Consider the following 27,405-nt stretch of genomic DNA (forward strand, 5'->3'; position numbering starts at 1 on the left):
AAAAGGATAGCGCTATCTGCTGTGATGAATGATAGACAAGAATAGCAACACCAATGTCGATCAAATACTGTCATCACAACGTAGCACTGACACATGAAAATCGTGAAAGTATCTTCACTTTTCAACGGATGTGCTCTTCATTTTCACAAAAATATTCCAAGTTTTTAAAAAGTTATAAACGGTACAAAGAAACATTTTATTGAAATTCCTATCTAAAATGTTAACAGTCGATGTATTGTAACACACTCCTTAGCTTTTTTAGAACTGCCTCGAAACCATACTAAGCGATTGGACATTGGACAACAGATTTAGAAAAAAAAGGCCAAGGAAAAATAGACGTTCGACCTGCATTCCTGAACACTTGTGTGCGCATGCGCAAATAGATTGGATAATTGTGAGGCTACTCAATAATTAAAAGAAAATGCTCGCCAAAGGTGAGCACCCTTGAAAGACAGAGAAGGAGGAGAGAGAGGAAGAGAATGGTCAAGTGTTTTGTGAATTAATAATTGAAAGAAAAAGCTTCTCTTTTCTTTTGTCAACGGGAGTGGGGATGAGGTGGAGGAGAGAACAGAGAAGGGGTGAGAAAAGAAAAACAGACTGAGGAAGAGGGAGATACTGTAATAGAAGGTTCAGAACAGCAAGGAATCACAGAGAGATGAATAGGGAAAATATATCAGACGGAGGAAGATAAAGATAATAGAGTTGAAACAGAATGGAATTAAATAAAGGAAATCAGACTGAGTAAGAGGGAGATAATAGACAGTTGAATCAAAAAAGGGAAGAATCAGAAAGGAGTTGAATGGAAAAAGAGAAATCAGACTTAGGGAGAGAGAGTTGATGAAAACTCTATGATAGAGAGATATGAGAGTGATAGAGAGTTGATAAAGAGTTGAATAGAGAATTGAATAAAGATAGAGAGTTGAATAAAGATTGAGCAAAAAATACAGATCGTGATAGATAGGTGGGATGGACATGGAAGAGCCGTAGAAAATAGTCTGAAGGAGAAAGGCGAAAGATAAAAGAAAAGATAAAGAAAATGATTGATAATCGGAAAGAAGTATTAATGAAGAGTTGGAGAGAGACGCAGAGGGAAAGGATAAGTTGTAAAGAAGAGAGAGAAATTAGGAATACAATGATTGAGAATGAGAGAGAAAGAAACAGAATGGTGATGATTGGAAGAGAAGAAATGGGATAGAGAGAAAAGGATTGAAAGAGATGATGGATTGAAAGATAAGAAAAGAGAAATGAGATAAGAATTCAAGATTGACAGGAACGTGAGAAAAAAACACAAGTAGAAGTAGTAGGAAGAAGAAGAAGAGAAAGGAGACAGGAGAAGAAAAAGAAACAAATTGAGAGAAAATAAGATGAAGAAAGGGAGAATTGAGAGTTAGGATGAAGAATGAATAAGCGATAGAGGGATTAAAAGGAGAAAGCCTAAATTATTGATAAAGAAAGACAACTCAGTAGATGAGGAGTTTCCTAACCGCTGCACTTAGTATATCGATTGACACTTTCCTTCCATTTTATCATTTTTCATAACAACGTTTTTCCGAATTAACAACTATTTCCAGTTTTCCCAAGCTATCGTTCTTGCACTAGCATCGTTAGGTTGTTAAATAATAATTAGTGTTGGGTGGTTTAGAGTGCTGTACTCCGCTCTAAGTATATACAGACTGTCAAGCTTAATTAGGCCAGGCATAAATCTGAAGAGACAAACTGTTCATATTTAATGAAGTCTGATGTGGTTAGACTCGAGCTTTATTACACGTATCAGTTGATACCTCACAGTAATTTGTGAGATAGAATTTATGGATAATATCCCTTAAACCAGAAATTTGTTTTCCATTATCTACAAATTATTCAACAAGAATATTAGTTTCAACTATGTGAAAAAAACAAATATTGTACCGTAATGAGAACATTATCATTCAGATACACGTAGACTTGAGATTGACGTGGGGAAAGAAATACTGTTCAATACCATAGAGAAAAAATAGCATGAGAAGATATCACATGGTATCCAATGGTCGCCAAAGTTATGAGCCTGTTAGCTAGAATAGAATTTATAAATCTTCTAGTGAGCTACCAAGAAAACATTAGACTCAAGAAAGTATGGTACGCAAAATGAAATTTTCACACATTTATTGCCTATAAAAATACATTTCTAGAGTTGAAATCTACTCATCTCATAAAGTAAAAAGCAGTATAACAAAAGTTGAAATGTTCATTTCAATGAGAGCAGTGGAACTCTTTTTGGCCATCAAGTATTTTCTTGATGTTTGGAGTGTACGAGTAGCCGCCATTCTGATGCAGTTGTCCAAAAAATGTTCCTATATCGATTTTTTATGAATTTCATACTTAAAAAAGATGCTTCACACAAGTAAGTAGAACTGAACATAGCTTTCTGTGAGCTACCAAAAACTACTTCACAAGCTACCGGTAGCTCGCGATCGACTGTTTGGCGACCACTGAAGGTTATGGTATGGTAGGTCATGGTATGGTTATAGGTAATTTATGTTACAAATTTCAAGCCGATTTTTTGTTAACCCAAGCCGATTACTGTCGACTGTTGTCTATCACTGTTTTGTTGGGGTGAGAGTGTAAGACCCGTAAGAACGGCACAGTCTGAGAGACTACCAGCGTCACATATCTTTACGAAAAAGAAATACTAGGACTATAGGCTTGAGTTGACAGTGAAATTTACAACATGAATTGTACTATTAATTTTGCAACTTTATTATTTCGTTCAAAACAAACATCACTTTTATAATTTGAAGCAGCTAACAATATATTTCTTCAAAATTTATAGTTGAAGCCATTTATAGTAAAAAACTCTGAGAGAATAATAAAGAAGCCTCTCCTATACTCTGAATAGAACAAGTTGAACATGGACCAAATATCCTTATTGCAAAATTGTGCGAAATTTCAATCTTTCATCATAGGTTTGCATAAAGGTGCGTACAGTCTTAAGCGCCACGAACACATGCATTTTGCTTTTCATCAGCTGATGAAAGCTTAATTAAATTTTTAATAAATTATATGTCATATTATAAAGAGTTTGGAATATGTTTTGAATATTGGCAATAAATGAAATTGAAATTGAAAATTGATGCCTATGAATCAGACTATGCGTTTTATATATATATTACTGCTTCTGTACAAATACAGATATAATAAGAATAGCATCAGCTGATGAAAAGCGAAATGCGTGTGTTCTTGACGCATAAGTCTGTACTCGCAGAATGAAATTTCACACAATTCGGCAACACAGATATTGTAACCAAGTCAACTTGTTTCATTCAGAGTATAATGAATTATGCGACCACGTAATGTCGAAACTATGCAACCTTAAAATTAATACGGAGAAATTGTAATAAATTGGCGTTACCGTAACTTAAATGGGAGTTCCATAACAGGTGTAACAACATTAAAGCGTAGGCGAGCTGTGATTGGCTGAACCAATCTCCCAATCACGGGACAGCTTGCTGCTTCCATTTTAGCACAGTCGCGTTTCACAAGTAATAAATTTGATTTGTGATTCATGAATCGGTGGGACACCTACTCAATGATAAGGTTGGGAATTGGGTCATAGGAAAGTGGGTTTTTCTGTCTAATTTGTTTTTGTGAACCGCATTGAGTGGTGGAAATTTGATTGAGGTTAATCAATGAATTGCAGTCAAATGAAGCCGGAGAATGACTTGAGATGAATTGTGATTAAAATTACTAGGTAATTTTAAGTAGATTGATGAATATCAATAAATTAAATTAAACTTTCCAAACATCATAGAAAAAGAAGAGTCATAAAATGTTATTATAAATTACTCCAAATTATTAAGATACATGGAATTCAATACTGTCGCAATTACTGGCTACTTAGATCCAGGAGAACAGACTCCAAATAATGGGAAAAAGGCAAGGGAGAAGAGGAAGGTGGCATTCAATATTAATTTATTGTATAACTAAAAACTTTCACTGCATAAGATCTACAATTTTTTGTTATCATAACACGAAAAACCGTGAAATTGTCTCATGAAACCGACAGTAGGAACAAAATTAAAATATCAATTCTTATAGAGAGGATAAATTATGTTATGATTCAATATTAAATATCGGGGCACCGAGCTTCGCTCGTTATTTCTAGTTATTGATAAATAGAACACTATTATTTTAAATGATTAGGGAAGGACTAACTGGCACAGCCCAAAACTGTTTCTTCCCCGAATTTTGATATAAACACTATGAATAGTCCAGAAAGTAGGTTATGTTCCATACACTTGAATTCAGGTTCAATTTTCAGTTCAAACATTTGAAAACAGAAAGTTCAAATTCAGATTATGTACAAACCAAATTGAATAACAAAATAACACTCACTAATCACTTAAAATTGTTAAATAATGATAAACTTTGAAAATTATGATATACTCTAGTTTAGAATGATTATCATGTCATGTCCACAAATCAGATAATTTTGATCAAGTCGATTAAAATTGTCTAGCTAGAAAATATTTCTCGCTGATTGATTACACAGCTAGAAATAATTCTTTCTCTCTCCCACACACGCATCTTCTGTTTCGACAGACAACGAAATTATCAACTGTTTTTCCAAGGATGAATAATTGTTATCCTTTTCATGTCCTTCAGCGAGTTTTCCCAGGGATGAGACCTAGTGCAATCGAATTTGTATATCATAAACCTACTATGTTCAAAATTTCTTGATAATCGTTAGAGCTGTTTTCGAGATCCGTTGAACATAAATAACCAGATAAACAGATATACAGAAATTGCTCACTTAATATAATAAGATTGTATAACTAAAAATAAGCTTGATATTTGAAAAACTTCCACTGCACAAAGAATTAAAATGTTTATTATTATAACAAGAAAAACCATGAAAATGTTTCATAAAACCGACCGTAGGAACAAAATCAAAATATCAATTCTTATAGAGAGGATAAAAATGATGTTGTAGCCTCATAAAAACTCAGTTTTATGACTTTTCTATGGATGTTGGTGGGGTGGGGGGAAGATAAGAACACCTCGTCAGGGATTAACGACGATTATTCCATGTAATGATTCTTAATAACTTTTCATTGGTTCATAACTTTTCCACATTAAAAACCGTATCTGAGATGCAGTCAATATCTTAATCACCCAATAATAATTACTGACCTACGTCATTACAAATACTACCAAATATGGTAGATTGTATTACATAGGCTACAACTGAATCACAACTAAAGTGAGGTAATTGCAAACATTTAAGATGGATAAACCTGAAAGGAATAGGATTCAGCCATAATTATAACAGATTTGGAGGCCAAAGCAAAGCCAACTCTACCACATATAAGGGATGAAGAGGTCAGAAAGGTCAAGAGAGCAGAGGTCAAGCAGTGGTTGATGCAGCAAAGTAAAGGTCACAAACCAGTTGGTTGTGTTCTGAAAAAGAAGGAGAAGAAGAGAAGAAGAAGAAGAATAAGAAGAAGAAGAAGAAGAAGAAGAGGAGAAGAAGAAGAAGAAGAAGAAGAAGAAGAAGAATAAGAAGAAGAAGAAGAATAAGAAGAAGAAGAAGAAGAAGAAGAAAGAAGAAGAAGAAGAATAAGAAGAAGAAGAAGGAGAAGAAGAGAAGAAGAAGAAGAAGAAGAAGGAGAAGAAGAGAAGAAGAAGAAGAAGAAGAAGAAGAAGAAGAAGAAGGAGAAGAAGAAGAAGAAGAAGAAGAAGAAGAAGAAGAAGAAGAAGAAGAAGAAGAAGAAGAAGAAAGAAGAAGAAGAAGAAGAAGAAGAAGAAGAAGAAGAATGGATCGGAGAAGAGAAATAAAAAGCAGAAGGCGAACAAGGAAGTAGAAGAAGAAGGGGAAAAGAAAGAGGAAGGAGAAGAAAAAGAAGAACACCAAGAAGGAGATTGGGGATATCTCAATAGGATGCTCTCCTATCTTTCTCCACTGCCATTATACTGTGAACCTCACTATAGATTTGAATCAGTGATAAGAGTACTGATAGCAGAGTACTTCTTCTAGCATTTCCAGTGCAGAACGTCCCAGTTAGTTACAAACTGCACCGCTTGATAGCGCTACTGTACGGAAGCAATCTGAACCAAAAGCAGTTACCTTCTATTTTAGACTTGAGAGTTCAGTCCGCTATTTTAGCCAAGGGCTACTAACTACTTAATAATTGAGTATATTACTGTTAGAACTTCTTTCGACTGTAATAATCTGCAGTTCAAAATGATCATGTTTGCCTTGAGATATTTGAAAATGTTTCTCTGAATATATTTTTAAGTACCAATAACTCATAGACATATAGATTAAAAAATATTGAGTATAAAAACAGTTGGGAATATTCAGTATAATGAGTATATTATTGATTCAGATCAAGCATAAACCGGTAAACAAAACTTGGTAAGAGTTACATTTGGATTGACTTAAAAATTAGAATTTGAACCGTTTTAGGCTTGAGCCAATGGTACTTTTCTGGAAGCTGTTTATGTTAAATGATTGAATAAATGAGTAGATGAATACTCGAATCAAGGAGAGAATTTTAGGTGAGTTATTAGGTGTAGGCTATTTCATATTCAGATTCTGAATAGGAAACCTGTTGCACTATAGTCACCTAGGTACTAGTAGTTCTGTGAACAGTAGACCTCACGCAGTATTCTCATCCACAAGTACCTGATTGAAACTATAGACCTTATGGAAATACTGCAATAGACTGGCTTCTCCACACATCTTTGTGATCACTTGTAGCTGATTTATGATGAATAATTATTCTATAGTCTAATTTTTACTCTAATATTGGCGTATGAAGGAGGCTCCTTTTTCTTTTTATATTATCCTTGAAATGCAAAATTTCCAAAAACCTTGTATAAACGTCGACGCGCAATTAAAAAAGGAACATACATGTCATATTTCATGAAACATTTAGACATTTAGAGAAATGCCAAACCGTCGACTTGAATCTTAGACCTCACTTCGCTCGGTCAATTACCAAAGATAAAATATAGCATTATGCTTTTCTTTATGGTATTACGTACATCACAATGAGATTATACACAATGGCCCAAGTTGGCAGAGCCATTTTCCACTTAAGGTAACGAAGCATCTGAAATTAATTAGGGCCCTGGAGGAATGGATCAGAGAGGATAAAAAAAGCAGTGGAGAAAGAGAGAGAGAGTGGAATAGAGTAGAGAGAGTGAACTAGTGAGGAATAGAGAGAAGGAAAGAGAGTGAGAGGAATAAAGATAAATAAAGGGAGAGGGAGAACGGAATAGAGATAGAGAGAGAAAATAGGGTGACAGAGAGTGGAGACAGAGTTATTAAGCGCAGTGAATAAGTTGGAGTGGAAGATCAGGTAATGAGTGACAGGAGGGTGGTGAAGAGAGATAGAGATAGGCTAATCGAGTAATAGAACATGTAACGGTGGAGGAGAGAAGGTGGAAGGAGGAAAAGAGGAGGAAGAGGAGAAGGAAGAAGATGCAGGAGAAGAGAAGGTTAAGGAGCAGGAAGGAAGAATATAAGGAGAATAAGAAAAAGAAGAGTAAAAATAAGAATAAGAAGAAGAGAATCAAAAAGAATATAAGGGAGATTACGGGAAACAGGAGACGAGGATCAGAGAAGTAGGAGACGAAGAAGCAAAGAAGTAACAAAAATAAATAGTGAGAAAAGAAGTTGAGGAGCAGGCAGGAAGAATAAAACAATAAGAGGGAAGAACAAAGAATAAGAAGAGGTGAATCACGAAGAAGATAAGGAAGATTGGGGAAAAGAGAAGACAAGGAACAGAGAAGTAGGAGAAACAGAAGCAAAGGAGAAACAAAAATATATATAGTGGGAGAAAATGGTTGAGGAGTAGGCAGGAAGAATAAAACAATAAGAGGGAAAAACAAAGAATAAGATGAGGTGAATCAAGAAGAAGATAAGGAAGATTGGGGAAAAGAGAAGACAAGGAACAGAGAAGTAGGAGAAGAAGAAGCAAAGGAGAAACAAAAATATATATAGTGGGAGAAAATGGTTGAGGTGAAGGCAGGAAGAATGAAACAATAAGGGAGAAAAACAAGGACGAGAATATGAGGAGGAGAATGAAGAAAAGACAAGGAAAATTGTGAGAAAGAGAAGAAGCGGAACAGAGAATTGGGAGAAGTAGAAGAGGACAAACAAGAGAAAATTCAGAGAGCGAAAATACTTGTGAGAGGGGTAAAGTAAAAGAGAAAAATAGAAAATAATTATATGACCTGTGAGAGAGATGAAAGAGAACTCCATAGTGAGGTCCACTTTATGGCAGTGTTTCGTTAGCAATGGTATTGCTATCCTTGACTATCAGTCAACAAGGCAGATAGCGCTGACTCTTTCTCACTTTGCTCTGTTGCTAGATCGTCTTTCAACAATGTAGAATTAATGATTAATTAACAAAATATTTCATCTTCATTATGAAATTATTTGAAAATACCATTTCTTGCTTAATAGAATATAATTGATTATTTGAAACGAGAATGAACCATTGATATGAAATCAATAAACCAGTATTAGCCAACGTCTATAGAAGGCATTGACAAGACAGAGGATCGGCAACGATGTTCTGCTATCTTTCTCCACTGCCATTATAACGTGGACCAGTGTGAATAATTGAAAGTAATGGAGCACACTTCACGAAGGTAAGAGAAGGTAATACATGACACGTATTGTACAACCTCCATATAACACATTTTAAATACAGGTATATATTTACAGTATAACAAGTATATGATACACCCTAATACATTTTAAATACAGGTATAATATGATGATTACGTCCTCGTCTATTATACGACTGAACGGTGAGATCAAGTGAGCGGTCTTCTCTTAGCATGTCACGCCATGTTAACGTTTTATTAACGTTCACTAAAAGATGTTTCGCCGATTTCATGTTGTTATAGAAGGAAATTACACAACCAATCACGAGTCCATTAATCTCTTTAAATGGTCGTGGACATGGGATTTAATACGTGTGGGTGACAATGTAGCCAGTTACATAAACGATCTACGATGTAAGAATATTCGTATGATTTCTAGTGAGGAGACACTCAAGGGGATCATAGAGATGGGAAATAAGGTTTTGAAGGGTTAGACAAAACCAACTGAATAACAGACCCCAACTCTCGTTTCAACATGGCTCGGGTCGAGAATAAAAAATCTGGTGTGGCGCACTCACACTACTTTCCTTGCCGTTATGAAAATTGATCACCTGACGCTAGTGTTCACGCGCATAAGAGTCTACTATTCAAAGATTTGAGCCAGCTGGTGACAGGATAATAACGCTGGAGACACACGATGTGTGCTATCTCTTCATAGTGAATGATTTAATAGAATCAACAGTTGCCAACAGTTTGCAATTGAATAATCACATTTTCTTGAATTTCGAGCTTATTTTAAATTTTAGATGAAAATGTTACTGAACATTAATTGTAGAGATTTTCATGCTCAATCTTTTCCATTTGGTTTTTTTGTTTAAATTGTATCTGAAGCCTGATAATTGGGAATCTAAAATCAAACTTTACCTAGATGGGGGCGGAGCTCCTGAAATTTTTACAGATATGGGACTTGTAGCAGATGATAGAGCTTAACAATGACTATTTTAGGCATGAATTTGATCAAAATCGTTGGAGCCATTTTTGAGAAAATCGCAAAAAACCCTGTTTTTGACAACATTTTAGCCATTTTAGCCGCCATCTTGAATTGCATTTGATTGAAATTGTTCGTGTCGGATCTCTATAGGGGAAGGATCTTAAGTTCCAAATTTCAAGTCATTCCGTTATTGGGAGATGAGATATCGCGTACACAGACTCATACACTCACACACACACACACACACACACCACACACACACTCACACACACACACACACACACACACACACACACACACACACACACACACACACACACACACACACACACACACACACCACACAAAAACAACTTTTTGGGACCATGAAACGTATAGAAATTTAGAAATTGGGGTACCTTAATTTTTTTCGGAAAGCAATAGTTTCCTTAGTACCTATGGTAATAGGGCAAGGAAAGTAAAACTGCGTAATCCAGATGGTTACCAACTGACCCAACTCCTATTTGTCCCAATCTATCAGCTGATCAAATGTTGTCACCTGGATTATGCAGTATTTATTTAAGACCGGCGCCATCTTGAATCGAGAGTTCAATACTGTTCCGAGACTGTACCACAGAATAGGTACAGAATGGAAACTGTCAATCAAACGCCTATCTAACCAATGCTTTTTACATGACACAAATACTAGACATGTCACGTGAGCTTAGGAAGTTCCAATCTTGGTCTTCTGATTGGCTCGCGGCAGTGAACGAGATCAATTGATCATTAAAGTGATCCGAACATCCCATTAATACTATTACAATGCGGCGCTTCCTAACAAGATGGCGGATTTTTGCGCCAGTACCCAAGTTTCCATACTGTATGTATACTGTGACTGTTCTATAGTTAGTCTTGGTTTAGACTACTGTAGTGAGGTCCAAGCTATTTATTACAGTGGAGAAAGGTGGGAGAACAGTTATAATATTATAATATTTTTAGTTATAATTTTTATTCCTTATCTATTATTTTATAAATTTCAAAGGGTACTATAATTCTATTTTATAAAAGTAGGAGAACAGTCTTTTCCAACGGAAAGCAAGGCATAGGACGACCAAGAAAGAAATGGATGCCGGTACAGGCCAATAGAGCCTAATCCATGTAAAGGTGCGTACAGATTTACGCGCCGCGAATATGAGCAATTCACTTTTAATCAGCTGATGCCAAGCTTTTTATAACTGTATCTTACCGTTTCTGTAAAAATACAGATATAATCAGCTGATTGAAAGTGAATTGCTCATGTTCGAGGCGCGTATATCTTTACGCACCTTAAGAAGATAATGATGATGAGGAGAACAGCTTTGCCGATTCTCTGCCTTGCCACTGCCCTTTATAAAAGATAACTAACACCTGTATATCTGACGTAATATTAACTGTTCATTCTTGTTAAATATAATCAATTATATTCTATTCGTCAAGAACAAACAATTTCCAATGATTAATAATTAATACATATCCATAACTGAGATTAAATGTTTTGTTAATTATATTTTTACATGGTTAAAAACTAATCTGGCAACGTTGTGGAGCTGGAAAAGGATAGTGCAATCTGCTTTGTCGAATGATAGACAAGGATACAACACCAAAGTTGAACAAATACTGCCATTATAACGTGGACCTCACTATAGGAGACAAAAGACACTATTTTCGCGTCGTAGCAGCTATGAGGCCTAGCAAGCGAGACTTGTTATTCTGGTGATTACTTATTGTGGTGATTTTTGGAGAAAGTTAGAAGTGTCTGAAGGCGGTTTGGTTAATCATCATCCGACCACAGTGCTCGTTTATTTTGTACAAATCACAGTACGAGAAAGTTACAATGGAGAGATTCAGATTTAGAGTCCTTTCAGATTCAGATTCCTTTATTCATGTGTTTAAAAAAACAACATTTAACTTATTACGTTCTAGTGTTGAATATAGTTGAGAGTAAGCGTGAAATATCAGAATGAATCATATTAATCTTAAGAGTAATGAATTTTTTGCGAAAATCAAGTAAACTGCGGGTTTTCATTGTTTTCACTAGATTTTTCCAAGACCTGAAGACTTGTATATCTTTCTAAAAGAAAAGGTTCACATTTTGCTATAAAGGTTGAGCAAAGGACGAATATTGACTAGCATTATAATCAAATCATGAACGTAGACTATGTCCAGTACACACTGTCTAGTTCTACACACATCGATTTTTGAACGAACGATTTTTTTGGAGTTTTGATACAAATGCTGGCAGCCTATGTATCAATGATACTGATAAGATGTTACAGGACATATATACAGATCACAGGCCAAAACAACATATTGCTGTAGCTGTGATAATTATATAATTGAGGAGTTTGATGGAAAAAGGGCACTAATAAATTTAGGCCCTTTTTCCGTCAAAGTGTTTTTTGAATTCGCCGCCATTTTTTCTATATGTCTACAAAATTTCATACCTCTATGTTTTTCTGAACGATGCGACAACAATTTTAAGAAGGCAGTGTCAAGCGTTTGAGCGTGGTTTCTAGGTTACATAGGCTCTCTACTCCTACACATGGTATTTAGGCATGCACGTTTGCAATGAATAATAATAATTGTTATAAATCGGAGTGTTCGCGAAAAATACATGATGAAATTGAGTCAAAAATATGTGAAAATTGGTTACTTAACATTTGGGACTGTTCTTGGTTACAAAAGTTATTCTGATATTGGTGGACCCACTCCATTTCAGTTCCTGAAAGCCCATTTTGATAGTGCTATTTTGTATGAAAAAGTAGGTTAGTTAGGTTAAAATGTTTGCTTTTTTCTTTGAAAATATTTTTTTATATTAAAAGTTTATTCCATATCAATTAATAAGAATGAAAAATCTTAGTTGTGATCTACTTCATTTGGAGCATTTCCTAGAAAAATCACTTTGATGGAAGAAGGGCCTCTGTTTGTAATGTTTTTTATCCAATATTAAACAATGTAGGAAGTGATTCTCAGTTATTGTAGCACAATTACCAGACAAATTGAACTTTGAAGTTCCATTTAACTAGAATACTAACTGATACACAAGATAATAGTTTCCTATAAATCTCAAAACATGGTTTTTGCACATGGACCCCTCTTCCATCAAACTCCTCAATTGTAAGTGATTTGTTACTTTCTAGATAATAACCAATTGATTCTCAAATCTTTCAAATTTTCGAAAAGCTGTTTTTGTTATCTTTGAATACGATATTGAACTCTGAAAATCATCTATAATAAAGGAAAGAACTGGCTTATACACACGTACGGGATAGGAAAATTATGTTTGACGCATCATCACGTCTAAACTGAACTGATTAACTTGAAATTTTGCATAAAGATTTTTAATTAACAGAGGATGGTTATAGGCCTATTTTCAAATTTCCAAGATTTCATTACGTCAATTTTCCAGTTAGTAAAGTTTTAGAATAGACCCTTGCGGAGAACAGGTTACCTGCTAGTTCATAATACAGTTCTACTGTACTTCAACTGTACAACTATACATTAAGAACTGATTCCCAAGAAGAAACCTCTACGATAGTTTTTTACAAGTTTTTAAAAATATACAAAACTACTCCTGTAACCACCACACTACCGTTATCAATTCACAAAAAAAATGATCGAAAAACATTAATTTCCCTCATACCGCGTGGTCACCCATCCGTGGTGTATACCGGCGATTTTCGTCATTCTCTCAGCGGGAAGTGGGAAATTGTAGCTTTTTTCTCTCTAGCAGAAAAGCAATACAGCTCCCTTTTACGTCCGCCGGAAAAGTTTATAGTAGCAGCAAAGGCAGATTGCAGTTCACTCCAGGTTAGGCCGGTTGTAAAATTCAGTCTTTTTTCGTCGAGTCTACCGGAAATGTCAAGGACACCGAATCAGTAGACCGATTAGAATTGGATTGGACAGAGAGAGAGTGACAATGTTTGTGAGAGAAAGAGAGGGAGCGAGAGTGGAAGAGAGGGTGAGAGAGAGTGAGAGAGAGAGTGAGAGAAGGAGGGAGTATATGTAAGGAGGAGTGAGAACCTGCGAGATAAAGAGAAAGAGTGTGTGTGTGTGTGTGTGGTGTGTGTGTGTGTGTGGTGTGTGTGTGTGTGTGTGTGTGTGTGGGTGTGTGGTGTGTGTGTGTGTGTGTGGTGTGTGTGTGTGTGTGGTGTGTGGTGTGTGTGTGTGTGTGTGGTGTGTGGTGTGTGTGTGTGGTGTGTGTGTGTGTGTGGTGTGTGTGTGTGGTGTGGTGTGTGTGTGGTGTGTGTGTGGTGTGTGTGTGTGTGTGTGGTGTGTGTGTGTGTGTGGTGTGTGTTGTGTGTGTGTGGTGTGTGTGTGTGTGTGTGTGTGTGTGTGTGTGTGTGGTGTGTGTGTGGTGTGTGTGTGTGTGTGTGTGAGAACGAGAGAGAGAGTGTATGAGGGTAAGAGTGAAGAAGGGGAGAGGAAGAGGGCTTGTGAAAGAAGAGAGGATGAAAGATGAAATACTGGTTGAGAGTAGAGTTTTAAAAGTTTCTGTGCAAAGTTTCATCAATTTGAATAACATTCCATCCTACTAAAGAAAATTACATATTTCTGTGTACTAAGTACAGTTTAAATGATATTGTGTGGTGGTTAAAACATGATTTACATGAAATATAAGAAAAAATATAGAATTCATGATTTTTCAGTAAACATAAACTAGATTTGGTTGATTTTATTCCAATCTACGGTGAACTAAAACGTTTACATAGAGAAAATATTCATTCAGAATTACACAACTTCCAGAAAAGTACCATAGGATTATAAGCCCTAAACGGTACCAATTCTAATTTTTAAAACAGTCCAAATGTAGCTAGGTTATGTGTCACTTCAACATTCTTCAATTACACACTCAACTATTGGACAACCTATGTGCTGATAAGATTTGAAAAACTAAACTAAAAAACAGAAACATTCATGATGAATTAATCCATTATCATTTAATTAAATATATGTATACATAAACTTATATTGTTTTGGGGTTGGCCCTTTTCACGTTATTTTTACTTTCTTACCCTATTACCATAGGTAAGGGAAGTAATGCTTTCCAAAAAAATTTAAGGTACCCCAATTTCATGTTTTTTATACGTTTCAAGGTCCCCTGAGTCCAAAAACATGATTTTTTCTGGTTGTTCTATTTGTTGGTCTAATCAAAAGAATCCAGTTGGCTGATTTTGTTTTCCTGATTTATCTGTCTGTTACATTTGTATGGTAATTTCACTTGTATTGGTTCCTCGTTGTATTTGCAATTATAAATGAATAGTATGTTCATAACCATCCTATTATAATAAGCGAGCAATTTCTGTATATATATGTTTATATTTATCTGGTTATTTATGTCCAACGGATCTCGAAAACGGCTCTAACGATTTTCACGAAATTTGGAACATAGTAGGTTTATGATATAAAAATTCGATTGCACTAGGTCTCATCCCTGAGAAAACTCGCTGAAGGACATTAAAAGGATAATTCATCCTTGGAAAAACAGTTGAGACTTTGGTCGTCTGTGGATAATAAAAGTGAGTGAGCGTGTGCGTCTGTGGAAAATCAAAATATCTCATCCCCGAAATTTATAAACTGACGTATAGCCGGCTGTAAAATATAAACACGACCTGAAAGATAAAGAAACCTTAAGGATTTAGTGAGTTATTTTGTTATTCAATTTGGTTAGTAAACAATCTAAATTGGAACTTTTCTGTTTTCAAATGTTTGGATTGGAAATTGGACCTGATTTCAAGTGTATGGAACATAACCTACTTTCTGGACTATTTTATAGTGTATACATCAAAATTCGGGGAAGAGACAGTTTTGGGCTGTGCATATTAGTCCTTCCCCAATCATTTCAAAGAATTGTGTTTTTTTTTTTTATCAATAAATAAATAAATAACGAGCGAAGTTCGGTGCCCCGATATTATGAGTGAAATATACCAATTCTTCTGCAACCCCAGGAGATGATCCATCAGTAATAACAACATATTATTGAAAATTAAAAAAAAAAGATGAAGCGGGCATGAATGTCCATACTGACGGACAAGCGAGCGAAACGGGACTGCTAGCTATTTGCTAGTTATTCTATACGGTACGGTACGCGTTTCTCGCTAATGATAATTACAATACAGTACCTGTCTGTGAAAATACTAAACTCTAGACATTGAGTCACATCATGCAGTCGTTATAGCATAGCTTACGGGAGAAAACACGACTGAACATTAGCTAGACGAGTTTGGTAACTTTTATAATAGCTTCCAAGTATTCAGCGACTTATTAAATAATAATAATTACTGTTACACAGCTTATTTCATGATGAGAGTGGAATTCTGTTAATCCTTTATTTGTAAGGAATGGAATTCTGAGATTTGCTAGGACGTTTGTGATTAGATGATTATTGAATGAAGAATTTTTTGATTTGAATAATTTGTTGGCCTGAAAGAGATGTTGCCAGTAATTAATAAAAATAGAAATCCAAGTACCCTTTTATGTTGTCCGTTCATCGATATGGTTCTCTCTCGGAGAGAGAAAGAGGGAGAGAGAGATAATTGAATTGAATAATTGCCTTTATTGAGGGCGAAGTTAGGACTCTAGGTCCTCTCTGCCACACAACCCTAAGAGAGACCCTGATTGATTGATTGAGTACTTTATTTATGTAGATTACAATATACTGGCTTTTACACTTATATACAATAGCTTACAAAGAGAATAATTATTGAGCTGTATATAATATGAAAAAAAAAACAATTTGTAATAACTATAGATAAAATACATAATATTGTTATGCATCTACATAAATTGGCGGAGCTTTGGACATATCAATGTCCATTCTTTGGAAAGAATATTCGAAGTATTCGAAGAAGAAAAGAGTATTCGAAGAGAGAGAGAGATGGAGGGAGAGAGAGAGAGAGAGAGAGATTGAGAGAGACAGAGGTAATACCTGAGAGAGAAAAAGATTGAGAGAGACAGAGAGAGTGTTAGGGAGAGGGAGAGTGAGTAAGCTAACTTGGTAACAAGAATAGAGAAATGAGTACAACAAGAAGATAACGAGAGATGAAGAGATAAATGAGAGAGACAGAGTGGATGAAGAACGAAAGAGAAAAAAGAGAAAGAGAGAGAATATCAGGCAGTGAATGAAATAGGACAGCATTCCTGCCAATCCTCTACATGGTGCTTAAACATGAGCGGGTGATAGTAAACAGTCTGAACACACACAGTACCAACTTACTTCAAGAGAAAAGTTCTAAGTTCAACTTGCAAAGTTCAACTTTGCCTTCGTTTCGAATTGTATCATAGCCTATACTTACTAGAACGAATTCAGATATTTTTCACCCTGCACTTACATAACTTCAAAGAATAACCAATCTATTAGATATACTATATAATAACAAATCTTATTCTTTAGAATTATTTAGTTTATAATATTACATTTAACCAATCAATTCTATGATAGATTTCTTTGGCAGGATTTAATTTTAACTGTCAGCATATCTCAAAATTTCGAGTCTTATTAAAAACGTTTGCATAAAATCACCTACTATAGTGAGATCCACGTTAAAATGGCAGTGTTTGATTAGCAATGGTATCCTTGTCTATCATTCAACAAAGCGGATGGCGCTATCTCTTTCTCGCTTCGCTCTGTAGCCAGATCGTCTTTCATTAATGTAGAATTGATAATTAATTAACAAAATATTTCATCTAAATTATCTCTATCTCGCTTTGCTCTGTTGCCAGGTCGTCTTTCATTAATGTAGAATTAATAATTAATTAACAAAATAATTCATCTAAATTATGAAAATTCATTATGAAATTATTGAAAAATATAATTTACTGCTTAATAAAATATAATTGATAATTTTAAACAAGAATGAACAATTTCTATTACATCAATAAACCTGTATCAGCTACCGTCTATAGAAGGCATTGACAAGACAGTGAGGATCGGCAACGTTGTTCTCCTATCTTTCTCCACTGCCATTATAACGTGAACCTCACTATATAATCTTTCAACACTAATATTTCAGACACTAATTGAAAGCTAGACTTTGTAAAAATCTAGGAAACATTACAGTTTTAGTTAGCCAAGATTTGTCCAAAACTACATACCAATTTAGGTCTGAATAAATAGAACTAATTGGGTCTAAATTTGAACGAAAACAACATCAACTACCCAATAACGATATAATGAAACGTTGATAATGTGACATTCATCTTGTACTGTCACCATTGCTATATGAGTAGGATCAATGCTTCACATTCAACTGAAGATGACAGTTTGAAGTGAGAATCACTAAAGAACTTGTTTTGTTATTTAGGTTTCAATGATTCATAGTTAATTGGATGATTCATCCAACCAGGACTCGCAGCATCAGGTAACTAACCTTATAACATGGGGATTATACATACCAGTATTATTATCCCACGTATTATATGACATATAAAATAAAATTATAAGAATTCCTGACAGATTGAAGTGAATATCACTTTTTCTCGTTTTCTCAACGAGAAATGGCAACGTTTTCTCATATCGTTATTGAAATTTTGTTTGCTAAACTATAATTTCTGACGTTATCCATAACTATTGTAATGTTGGACGGCAATAAAATTGTATTTATTTATTATAAAACACTCCATATTGTTCCCCAATCTTTAATATTGGGTCAGACCAATCTGATTATTGAAAGAAGATAAATATTTTGTACAGAATTGAAAATCCCTAAAATTGTCTCTCCCTCAAGTCTACAAACAATGCAATTTACAATAAATTGCCAACTAATATTATTGAAGTATTTACATCCTAACAAATTCAATCACCTCACGAAAATCACTGTAATTCAATACCTACACCTTCACTCTCCGAAAAGATCACACCAAAAACATAAAGGCCCGGATGCACAAAAGCCGGTTAAATTTTAATCCTGATTAATTTCACGTGAACCAATCAGAGAAGACCATTTTAACCATTTTAAAAAGACGGCTTCTCTGATTGGTTCACGTGGAATTAATCTAGATTAAAATTTAACCAATTTTTTTCAAATGATACTTAGGCCCGCCGCAAAGTAGACCCACGTTAATCGACGAAAAGCAACCCACGCCGTGGGATAATTTTGTAAACCATTGCTAGGCTTCTCCAGACATCTGTGTAATACATGCAATGAATAATCCACTTGTCAGCTGATGAATTATGAATAATTCTATATCAATGGTTTACAAAACATCCCATGATAAACAACACTTTATAATTTGCACATGAGTTAATTGTAACTGTGTCAAGGAAGGAGCAGATATCAGGAGCAATCCTGTATACTGACTGCATCCAACTTTCTAACAAATAAATAAAATACATTTTTTGTTCATCAGAAAAACATACCCAAAATTTATAGCAGCCTCCATTTTGTTCTCCATTTGAGGATCTCGAATGATCCTCAGGTGACCAACTTATCCTCAACAGTTTCATGATCACAACATCCTCAAGAAAATTTTTCACCTCAATCAATTCAACCAACCAATCAATTAATCATCAATCAATAAATCACAACACAAAGAACACTAAAGCTCAATTCTAACACTTCCACATTTTAAAAATATCACACCAAAAACCTTCACACTTTATCATCTTGAACCTCATCTCAATCTCTTCACAGTTTTCCATTATCCTTTGTAGAACAAACTGTTTTTAGGACAAATATGTTTTCACTGAACCATTCACACACAACCGACACGTTACAGTAGGCGTGAAACGGAACAGAAACTAAGAAGAAGAGACAAAGAAAGTGTTAAAGACACATAGAGAGAAAGAGAGAGAGAGTGAGTGTGAGAAGAGGGAGGAAACAAACTTGCTCTTAAATGTACACATCGATGAACTCTCACGAACTGTCTGTGCTCTGTGGCCAGCAGCTTGGTTTGCATTTGCAGGCTCTGAAATTTAGAGAGTGGGGAGATACCGGTGAGGAGAGAGTAGGAGAAAGACCAGAGAATGATGAGAGAGTGAGAGAAAGAGTGGGTGGAGAGAGAGTAAACTCGAGAGAATGTTTGGTATATTGGAATCTGCAGAAGAGTGCAAGAGTAAGTGAATGTTTTTAAGAGAGAGGGAGAGACACTGAGAATGATTAAACAACAGAGAAGGAGAGAGAGAGAGAGAATTAGTTGAAGACAAAGAGAGTGGGGGAGTGAGTAGGTGGAGAGAGTAAACTAGAGAAAATGTTAGGTATATTGGCATCTGCAGAAGAGTGCAAGAGTAAGTGAATGTTTAAGAGAGAGGAAGAGAATGAGTAAAAGAAAGAGAGAGAGACAGAGTGGATTAATGTAAGAGAGATCGAGAGAGAGAGAGTGTGAGGGAGCGAGAGTAAGAGAGTGTGGGAGGAGAGAGTAAACGAAAGATTGTTTGGTATATTGGTACCTGCGGAAGAGTACAGCCACACGATTGAATAGTTACTGAACAGTATAGTACCACAAGAAGTATAGTTATAATACTATAATAGTTGTAGTATTGTTGTGTAGATTCTGTAGCACAGGGAGTTGAAAGTCTTACTATATTAATAATATGAATGGAAGCAATATAAAAATCTTGTAGTACCCTTTATTTTTAAAAACTTTAAAATAGTTCAACAACTAGTTTCGACCCTAACTTGGGTCATTTTCAGACGACTAGTTGTTGAACTATTTAAAAGTTTTTAAAAATAAAGGGTACTACAAGATTTTTATATTGTTTTTATTAATTTTTTTAAAAATTAGCCCATGTGAGTAAAGTGTTTTTATAAATAGAAGGTATCGGTATCAGAATACGGTACTAAAAGGTTAACAGGTAGGATGAGAGATAATTCTGGCTATTCATTTATAAAAATCTGGTGTGGCGCACTCACACAACTTTCCTTTATGAAAATTTCCGTTATGAAAATTGATCACCTGACGCTAGTGTACACGCGCATCTCAAGTCTACTATTCAAAGATCTGAGCCAGCTGGTGACAGGACAATAACGCTGGAGACACACGAGGTCTGCTATCTCTTCATAGTGAATGAAATTAATAGAATCAACAGTTGCCAACAGTTTACAATTTTGAATAATCACATTTTCTCGAATTTTGAGCTTATTTTCAATTTTAGGTGAAAATGTTACTGGACATTAATTGTAGAGATTTTCATGCTCAATCTTTTCCATTTGATTTTTTTTGTTTAAATTGTATCTGAAGCTTAATCAGAGAATCAGGGAATCTAGAATCAAACTTTGCATAGATGTGGCGGAGCTCCTGAAATTTTTACAGATATGGGACTTATGGCTGTTGATAGAGCTTATCAACGACTATTCTAGGTATAAATTTGATCAAAATCTTTGGAGCCGTTTTCGAGAAAATCGCGAAAAACCCTGTTTATGACAACATTGAATTGCATTTGATCGAAATTATTCGTGTCGGATCCTTATAGTGTAAGGACTTTAAGTTTCACGACCCAAATTTCAGGTAACTCCGTTAATTGGGAGATGAGATATCGTGTACACAGATGCAGATACACTCATACACACACATACAGACCAATACCCAAAAACCACTTTTTTGGACTCAGGGGACCTTGAAACTTATAGAAATATAGAAATTGGGGTACCTTAATTTTTTTCGGAAAGCAATACTTTCCTTACCTATGGTAATAGGGCAAGGAAAGTAAAAAAGGGTTGTCTTATAACAATTTAACACTTTCTTTTACAATAATTGAAACAGGTTAAAAGGTATGATGAGAGCATTCTGGCTATTCATCTACAAAAAAGGGTGGTCTCAGTACAATTTAACCCTCTCTTTTACACAAATTGAGACCAGATTATCCTACCATTTTTACACTGACAGAGACCTTGCAGATTCCGTTCTTCGTAGACATAACAAGCTCTTAGGTCAACACTAAAATTCACTTCATCTGTCGGAAGTTAAAGAATGATAAGCACTTATAAGGAGAATTTTGTTTCTTGAATAACTCAGAAACAGATGGTTTTACAAAAACTTTACTCGATTAACTTTTTTTAGTTAATTTAAGTGCCTATCGATTGGTACCAGATATTTTAAGATTGGAGCAATATTAACTGAGATATCGCACCTTTCGTGGTTAATTGTCGTTTCATTTAGCAGGAAAAGTAATAGAAGTATTAACATATAGATATGTAGTTGGGTAAAGCCTTCAGTAAAAAATTATGTACAGAGATATAGTACAAGAAGATGAGATTATCTATATTAAAACTATATAGATATAAAATTGAATAAATCCTTCAGTGGAAGCTGATGTATACAGATATTCTATAAGTAGATTAGAAGGAAGTTGTTACTGTAAATGTATTGGTTGCGGTTTGAGTCCTTATTTGGAATTCAGACGACGATCTTGAAAGTGGGGCCTTCGTCTGCCTATATATAACTACATATTCGTCTGCATTATACCTATTTATACTATATATACGTATATATTCCCCTGCAATAGACGTATATATTGTTGGCACCGTACAACGACCTCATTTATTCGTTTGCTATAACTGATTGTTTAGTTTTTGCACTCTTTTTTGTTGAGTAATTTTTGCTTCCTATGAGTCACCCTCACAACTATGTTTCCGGGAATGGAAGATAAACTACGGTTGGTTGAACGCCATCTAAGCTAATCTAGGGTTAAATGAAAATGGTTGTGTTTATTATAATGTGATACATTTCAAGTTTAACTAACAGCTGATCTTCTACCTACGTTTAAACTGGGTTCACATGTAGCAATGGTTCCATTCATTATAATGTGATACATTTCAAGTTTAACTAACAGCTGATCTTCTACGTCCGTTTAAACTAGGTTTACATGAAGCAATGTTGTTGAAACTGTGATATGTGATTGATATCCATATTGAATGAAAACAACTTGTTATCATCAAAAACACTAATTTAATAGAACAATTTGAGATGGGACAAATAGAGCAATTTTAGAACAATTTAGGAGGTACTGGGTTCGATTCCCGGGCTGAAGAATAATTTTTGTATAGTAGCGCTAATCAAATTTCCTACTAGCTGTTTACCCTGTTGTCAATATTTGCAGTAGCAGAAGTCTTCGGGGTGATTTAGGCTACATCATTAATTGGGATTTTCATTTAATAATAATTATACAATTTGAGATACTTGTTTCTGTTGTTACACCGTTATCAATCTATAGTTCGAACATTGAGCTGCAGAGTATATAGTGTGGGTGAAGCCCTACGATTTGCCGTCAGCTGTCGACCAATAGAAATTGAGCTGTACTGTCATTGGCCGAGACAGTAACATCTGGGAGTCTCGACCAATGGCAGTAGAGCTCAACCTTTGATGGCCCATCGTGGGCGTCACCCATACTATACAGAGTGTTTAAGAACTCCCTACCAATTCTCTAGGCCTAGTATAAGCTATACTTTACTTTAGGCCTACATAATTTATGAGTAGTATATACAATATAAAATACTAGAATTATAGATCCAAAATAACAACTGAACTCACACTTGTGTGTCTCTTTTGACCTAAAACTATATTTTTACAATCTGCATTGCTGTATACTCCCGCCATATAGCCTACAGTTGATGCGTACTCCTATATCTATATCCAAACTTTATTTGTGCACTTGTAGGACTACTCTGTTATTCGAGTATAACTGTAGATTTGTCTGATATTATTATTATTTGTGGTTTGACCTATTGCAAAACCTGATCGGCCACCTACGTAATAGGCCTAGTTCCCTATCACGCCGGCAGGGGGCGTCACCTCCAAAGTCCGTGCTTCAAATCACCAGAGTTCGTGTCTGACCTCTCCTGGAGAGAGAGAGAGAGAGTGAGAGAGAGAGAGAGAGAGAGAGAGAGAGAGAGAGAGAAAGGTGAGAGAGGTCAACTTCTTAGCTGCAGTGTTCAGGTTCACCTTTGAGCATAGTAGTTGCATAATTTTTATTTATCTCCGTTGGATAGGTTATGTTTTCTGGATGCACATGGGTTTTAACATGGATAAAACTTACATTATATGACTAGTGAGCCCCCCGGCTGGAGAACTCGCTCAAAACGCCGCAGATATATTGTCAACAGTTCTACTGAAAGCATACTGAAAGCAGTGGAGAGTCACGAGAAATAGCTCAAGCTACATTATGTTATTACGATGTATCTAGAATTCATTGTATTCTAGGTACATTGGGTTATTAATTGCTAGCATAATTGCCGCTGATTTATAATTAGTGATGACAAATTACTACGAACATTTTTTATTTATGCACTTCCAAATTCAGCCTGTTATATCCTCCAGAAGGTGTGAGTTAATTTTGTTGGCCTGAGAACTCGATCTGTATAATGGTTCATAGAACATCAGTTGGAAATTTGAAGTTCATGGATGCAATGAAAATTAATCGTCAAACACTCAAACCCACAAAAAAGGACAACGACCAGAGAGTATAGAATTCTACAGTATAGAGAGTATAGTACATTCTAAACAAGGACTATAAATACAGGTCATGACACAATCCCGTGATGCATTGCAAAATCGCCATTTTGTGGGGTTCTAGTTCACCAATTATTCCCAAATTTATTTTTAGCTTGAATGAAAAAGACTAAGAAATTGTCTTTGAATTTATTTTAAAATAGTTGAGAAATATTTTCATCAGATGGAAATATTATCACGAAACTGGATAAATCATCATATGGGATACAAATTCAAACGTGAACCGAGTTCATCAACATAAGTGAGTTTTTGATCTTGAAGAAAACAAATAACAGTTTTTAAGAGTAAATTATGATTCAGCTGTGAATTGTGATTCAACTGAATCAACTAGAACAGGTGACATCAGATACTTGTAGATGAGAAAACTGCGTGAGGTCTACTGTTCACAGAGCTACTAGTTACTGTTTTGTAGGGGTGACAGTGTAAGAACGGCACAGTATGAGAGACTACCAGCGTCACATACCTTCAGGAAAGAGAAGTACGTGGACTATTTGCTTGAGTTAACAGTGGAATTGGAACATTAACCATGACTTCTTATGCTATCTTGAACCCTATATACTCAAAATGAAGCACATTATAACAAACGAAACTTGATATGGATTAAGTTCAGTTTAATAGTTATTTGTATATCTAGAGTGAAAAGTACGACTTTTTCTCCCTGTGGGAAAAGTTTGAAGAAAACAATTTTCCTGAGGGAGAAAAAGTATTTTTCACTCGTGATGTACACAACATTTTTCCTCCATCTACATTTTTTTATAGAAACTGCAAATAAAATCATTTCAATAACTTACGTATTGGTGACAATGTTTCCTAACAACATAACCTAAAATCTAAAACCTAAAAACCGGTCCTATGATTGGCACTGCCGATTGCGCTATCTATCGGCAAAAGTTGTAACAATTATATCAACTGGGTGTCTACCAAAAATGGCTGACTCCAGATCACGCGGTTCAGATTTGAATTGCAGATCAAAAATATTTGTTGGCTGGTATTTTGAATAGAATAAAATATTTAAAAAATTGTATAAATAATTTTTATCGTCTACTAATATTAAGAATATAATATCATACAAACATATATTTCATGAGTTGACCAAATTTCTGGTTGTGGTATTGAATTCAGTTGACTCAATGACAGACACCTCTTTATGCTTTCTCATCTGAGCTTAGACCTTCTAACCTATTATAATGTAAGTTTTTAAAATAGAGATGCTTCCCATGTTATTTAAATGAAGTCACTTTTCCTCCCTAGGGAGTTTTTCTGTTTTTTACTACCTAGAGCGAAAAAGTGACACTTTAGTATTATGTTTCAGGGAGTAAAGTAAGTACTTTAGACAGTAGGTGGAGGAAAAATGGATTTTCGATTGAACTGATACTGAAACAAATGACTTCAAAAGCCACAATAGTCTACAAAATCTAGTGAATAAATACAGTCAGAACATAAATTGTGCCGAAAAACAGAACAAATTTCTGAACTCTACAGTAGCCGGCAGCCTCTTCCGACTCCTGAGAGGACTTTCACTGGATGACCTTGCACTTGTCACCGGCAAAAACTCGTTCCATTGTCATTCTATTCATCTCCTTCACTAAATTCTACCCAACGTTTCACAAAACTTCTTCAGACGTCTTCTAAACACAAAACAGAATCGAAAATTGAAACACTCGTCTTCTGATTCGCCCAAATTCTATTGTCTTTAAAGACTTCTCCTCTCCTACGTCTTCTTACCACTGTATCACTCTGTCACTCTCTTGTTTCTAGTTTTTTCAACTTCATTGGATATAGGTTATGTTGTCACACATTTCAAGAAAAAACATATTCTTCCATTGAACAAGAATTTTGCAAAATTCTGTTGCCTTTCATGTTTTATCTTCTATATATCCTTCCTTCTCCTTTATCACCACTCCTCCTCCTCAACCTACTCTCTTCTCCACCATCTCCTCTTTTCTTCTTCTTTATCTTCTCTCCTTCTTCTTCTTCTTTGGTAGAGAGCTAGTGGGGAGGATATTTTTAATATTCTTTCCGAAGAATGGACATTGATATGTCCAAAGCTCAGCCAATTTATGTAGATGCATAACAATTTAATTATTATCTATAGTTATTATATTACAAATTGCTTTTTCATATCATATACAGTTCAATAATTATTTTCTTAGTCTATATTTTGTAAATTCATCTATAATTTTGCTGTATTGTAAGCTATTGTATATAAGTGTATAAGCCAGTATATATTGTAATCTACATAAATAAAGTACTCAATCAATCAATCAATCAATCTTCATCTCTTTTCTTCTCATTCATCTTCTCTATTCTCTTTCATCTCATCTGTTGTCGGTCCCGGCTGCCTAAGAAGCAGTCGTAAGGTCATGTCAGAGGCCCTGAAATTGATCAGTTGCGACTGAAAACTCTGACACCAGACCTGAGCCAGCCAGGTCACACGATATTATTATCATTTATTATCTCATCTGTTCCTTCAAGTCGTCTATTCTCTTTCATTTTCTCTCTTCTCCATCATCTTCTCTCTTTTTCTTCATTTATTCTTTTCTCCATCATTTCCTCTCTTCTCCTTCATCTCCTCTCCCATTCTTAATCTTCTCTCCTCTATCTCCTCTCTTCTCTTTTCCTTCACCAACTTTGATCTTCATCAAAAATACTGAACATCCATTTACAGTTTTATGTTGTCAAACATTCTAACAGAAAAAAGGTCTTCAGCAGATCAGAAATTTTTGAGGACGAAAGAATGTTTTCATGATAACACTTTTGGTTTTGATATCCTATCGTTAGTGGGGAGGATATTTTTAATATTCTTTCCGAAGAATGAACATTGATATGACCAAAGCTCCGCTAATTTATGTAGATGCATAACAATATAATCATCTATAGTTATTATATTACAAATTGCTTTTTCATATCATATACAGTTCAATAATTATTTTCTTAGTATATATTATGTAAATTCATCTATAATTTTGCTGTATTGTAAGCTATTGTATATAAGTGTATAAGCCAGTATATATTGTAATCTACATAAATAAAGTACTCAATCAATCAATCAATCTTCTGCCATCTCTTCCCCAGTTTTCATTGTGTTTCATGCGATTATCTGCCAAAAATCATAGAAACTACTCTCAGAATAAATCTTGTAAGTAGTGAGAAAAAATATTATGTCATTTACAATACCCAGAGATCAATCCTGTTTTTGAGATTAATTCCCAATAACAAATTACAAATCTATAGGACCAAACTATTATATAAGTATTATTAAGGATTTCTTTTGCTGGTGGTGCCTGAAACAGTTTGTAGTTTTTTAGTTCTGGGTAGTTAATTTTATTTTATTTTCTTGTGATAAGTGTTTG

The 27,405-nt window shown here is 35.0% G+C and overlaps 1 protein-coding gene across 1 annotated transcript in view; it reads right to left on the reverse strand.

The window, feature by feature from the left end:
• The window catches only part of LOC111056542, a 183,376-nt gene that overhangs the window by 60,062 nt on the left and 95,909 nt on the right, over positions 1-27,405 (reverse strand). Inside the window, 1 exon segment of the mRNA XM_039439458.1 lies at positions 18,966-19,103. Coding sequence (XP_039295392.1) covers positions 18,966-19,103 — 138 coding nt within the window.

Source organism: Nilaparvata lugens, chromosome 12 (genome assembly GCF_014356525.2).
Source record: "Nilaparvata lugens isolate BPH chromosome 12, ASM1435652v1, whole genome shotgun sequence".
NCBI classification, from domain to species: Eukaryota; Metazoa; Arthropoda; class Insecta; order Hemiptera; family Delphacidae; genus Nilaparvata; species Nilaparvata lugens.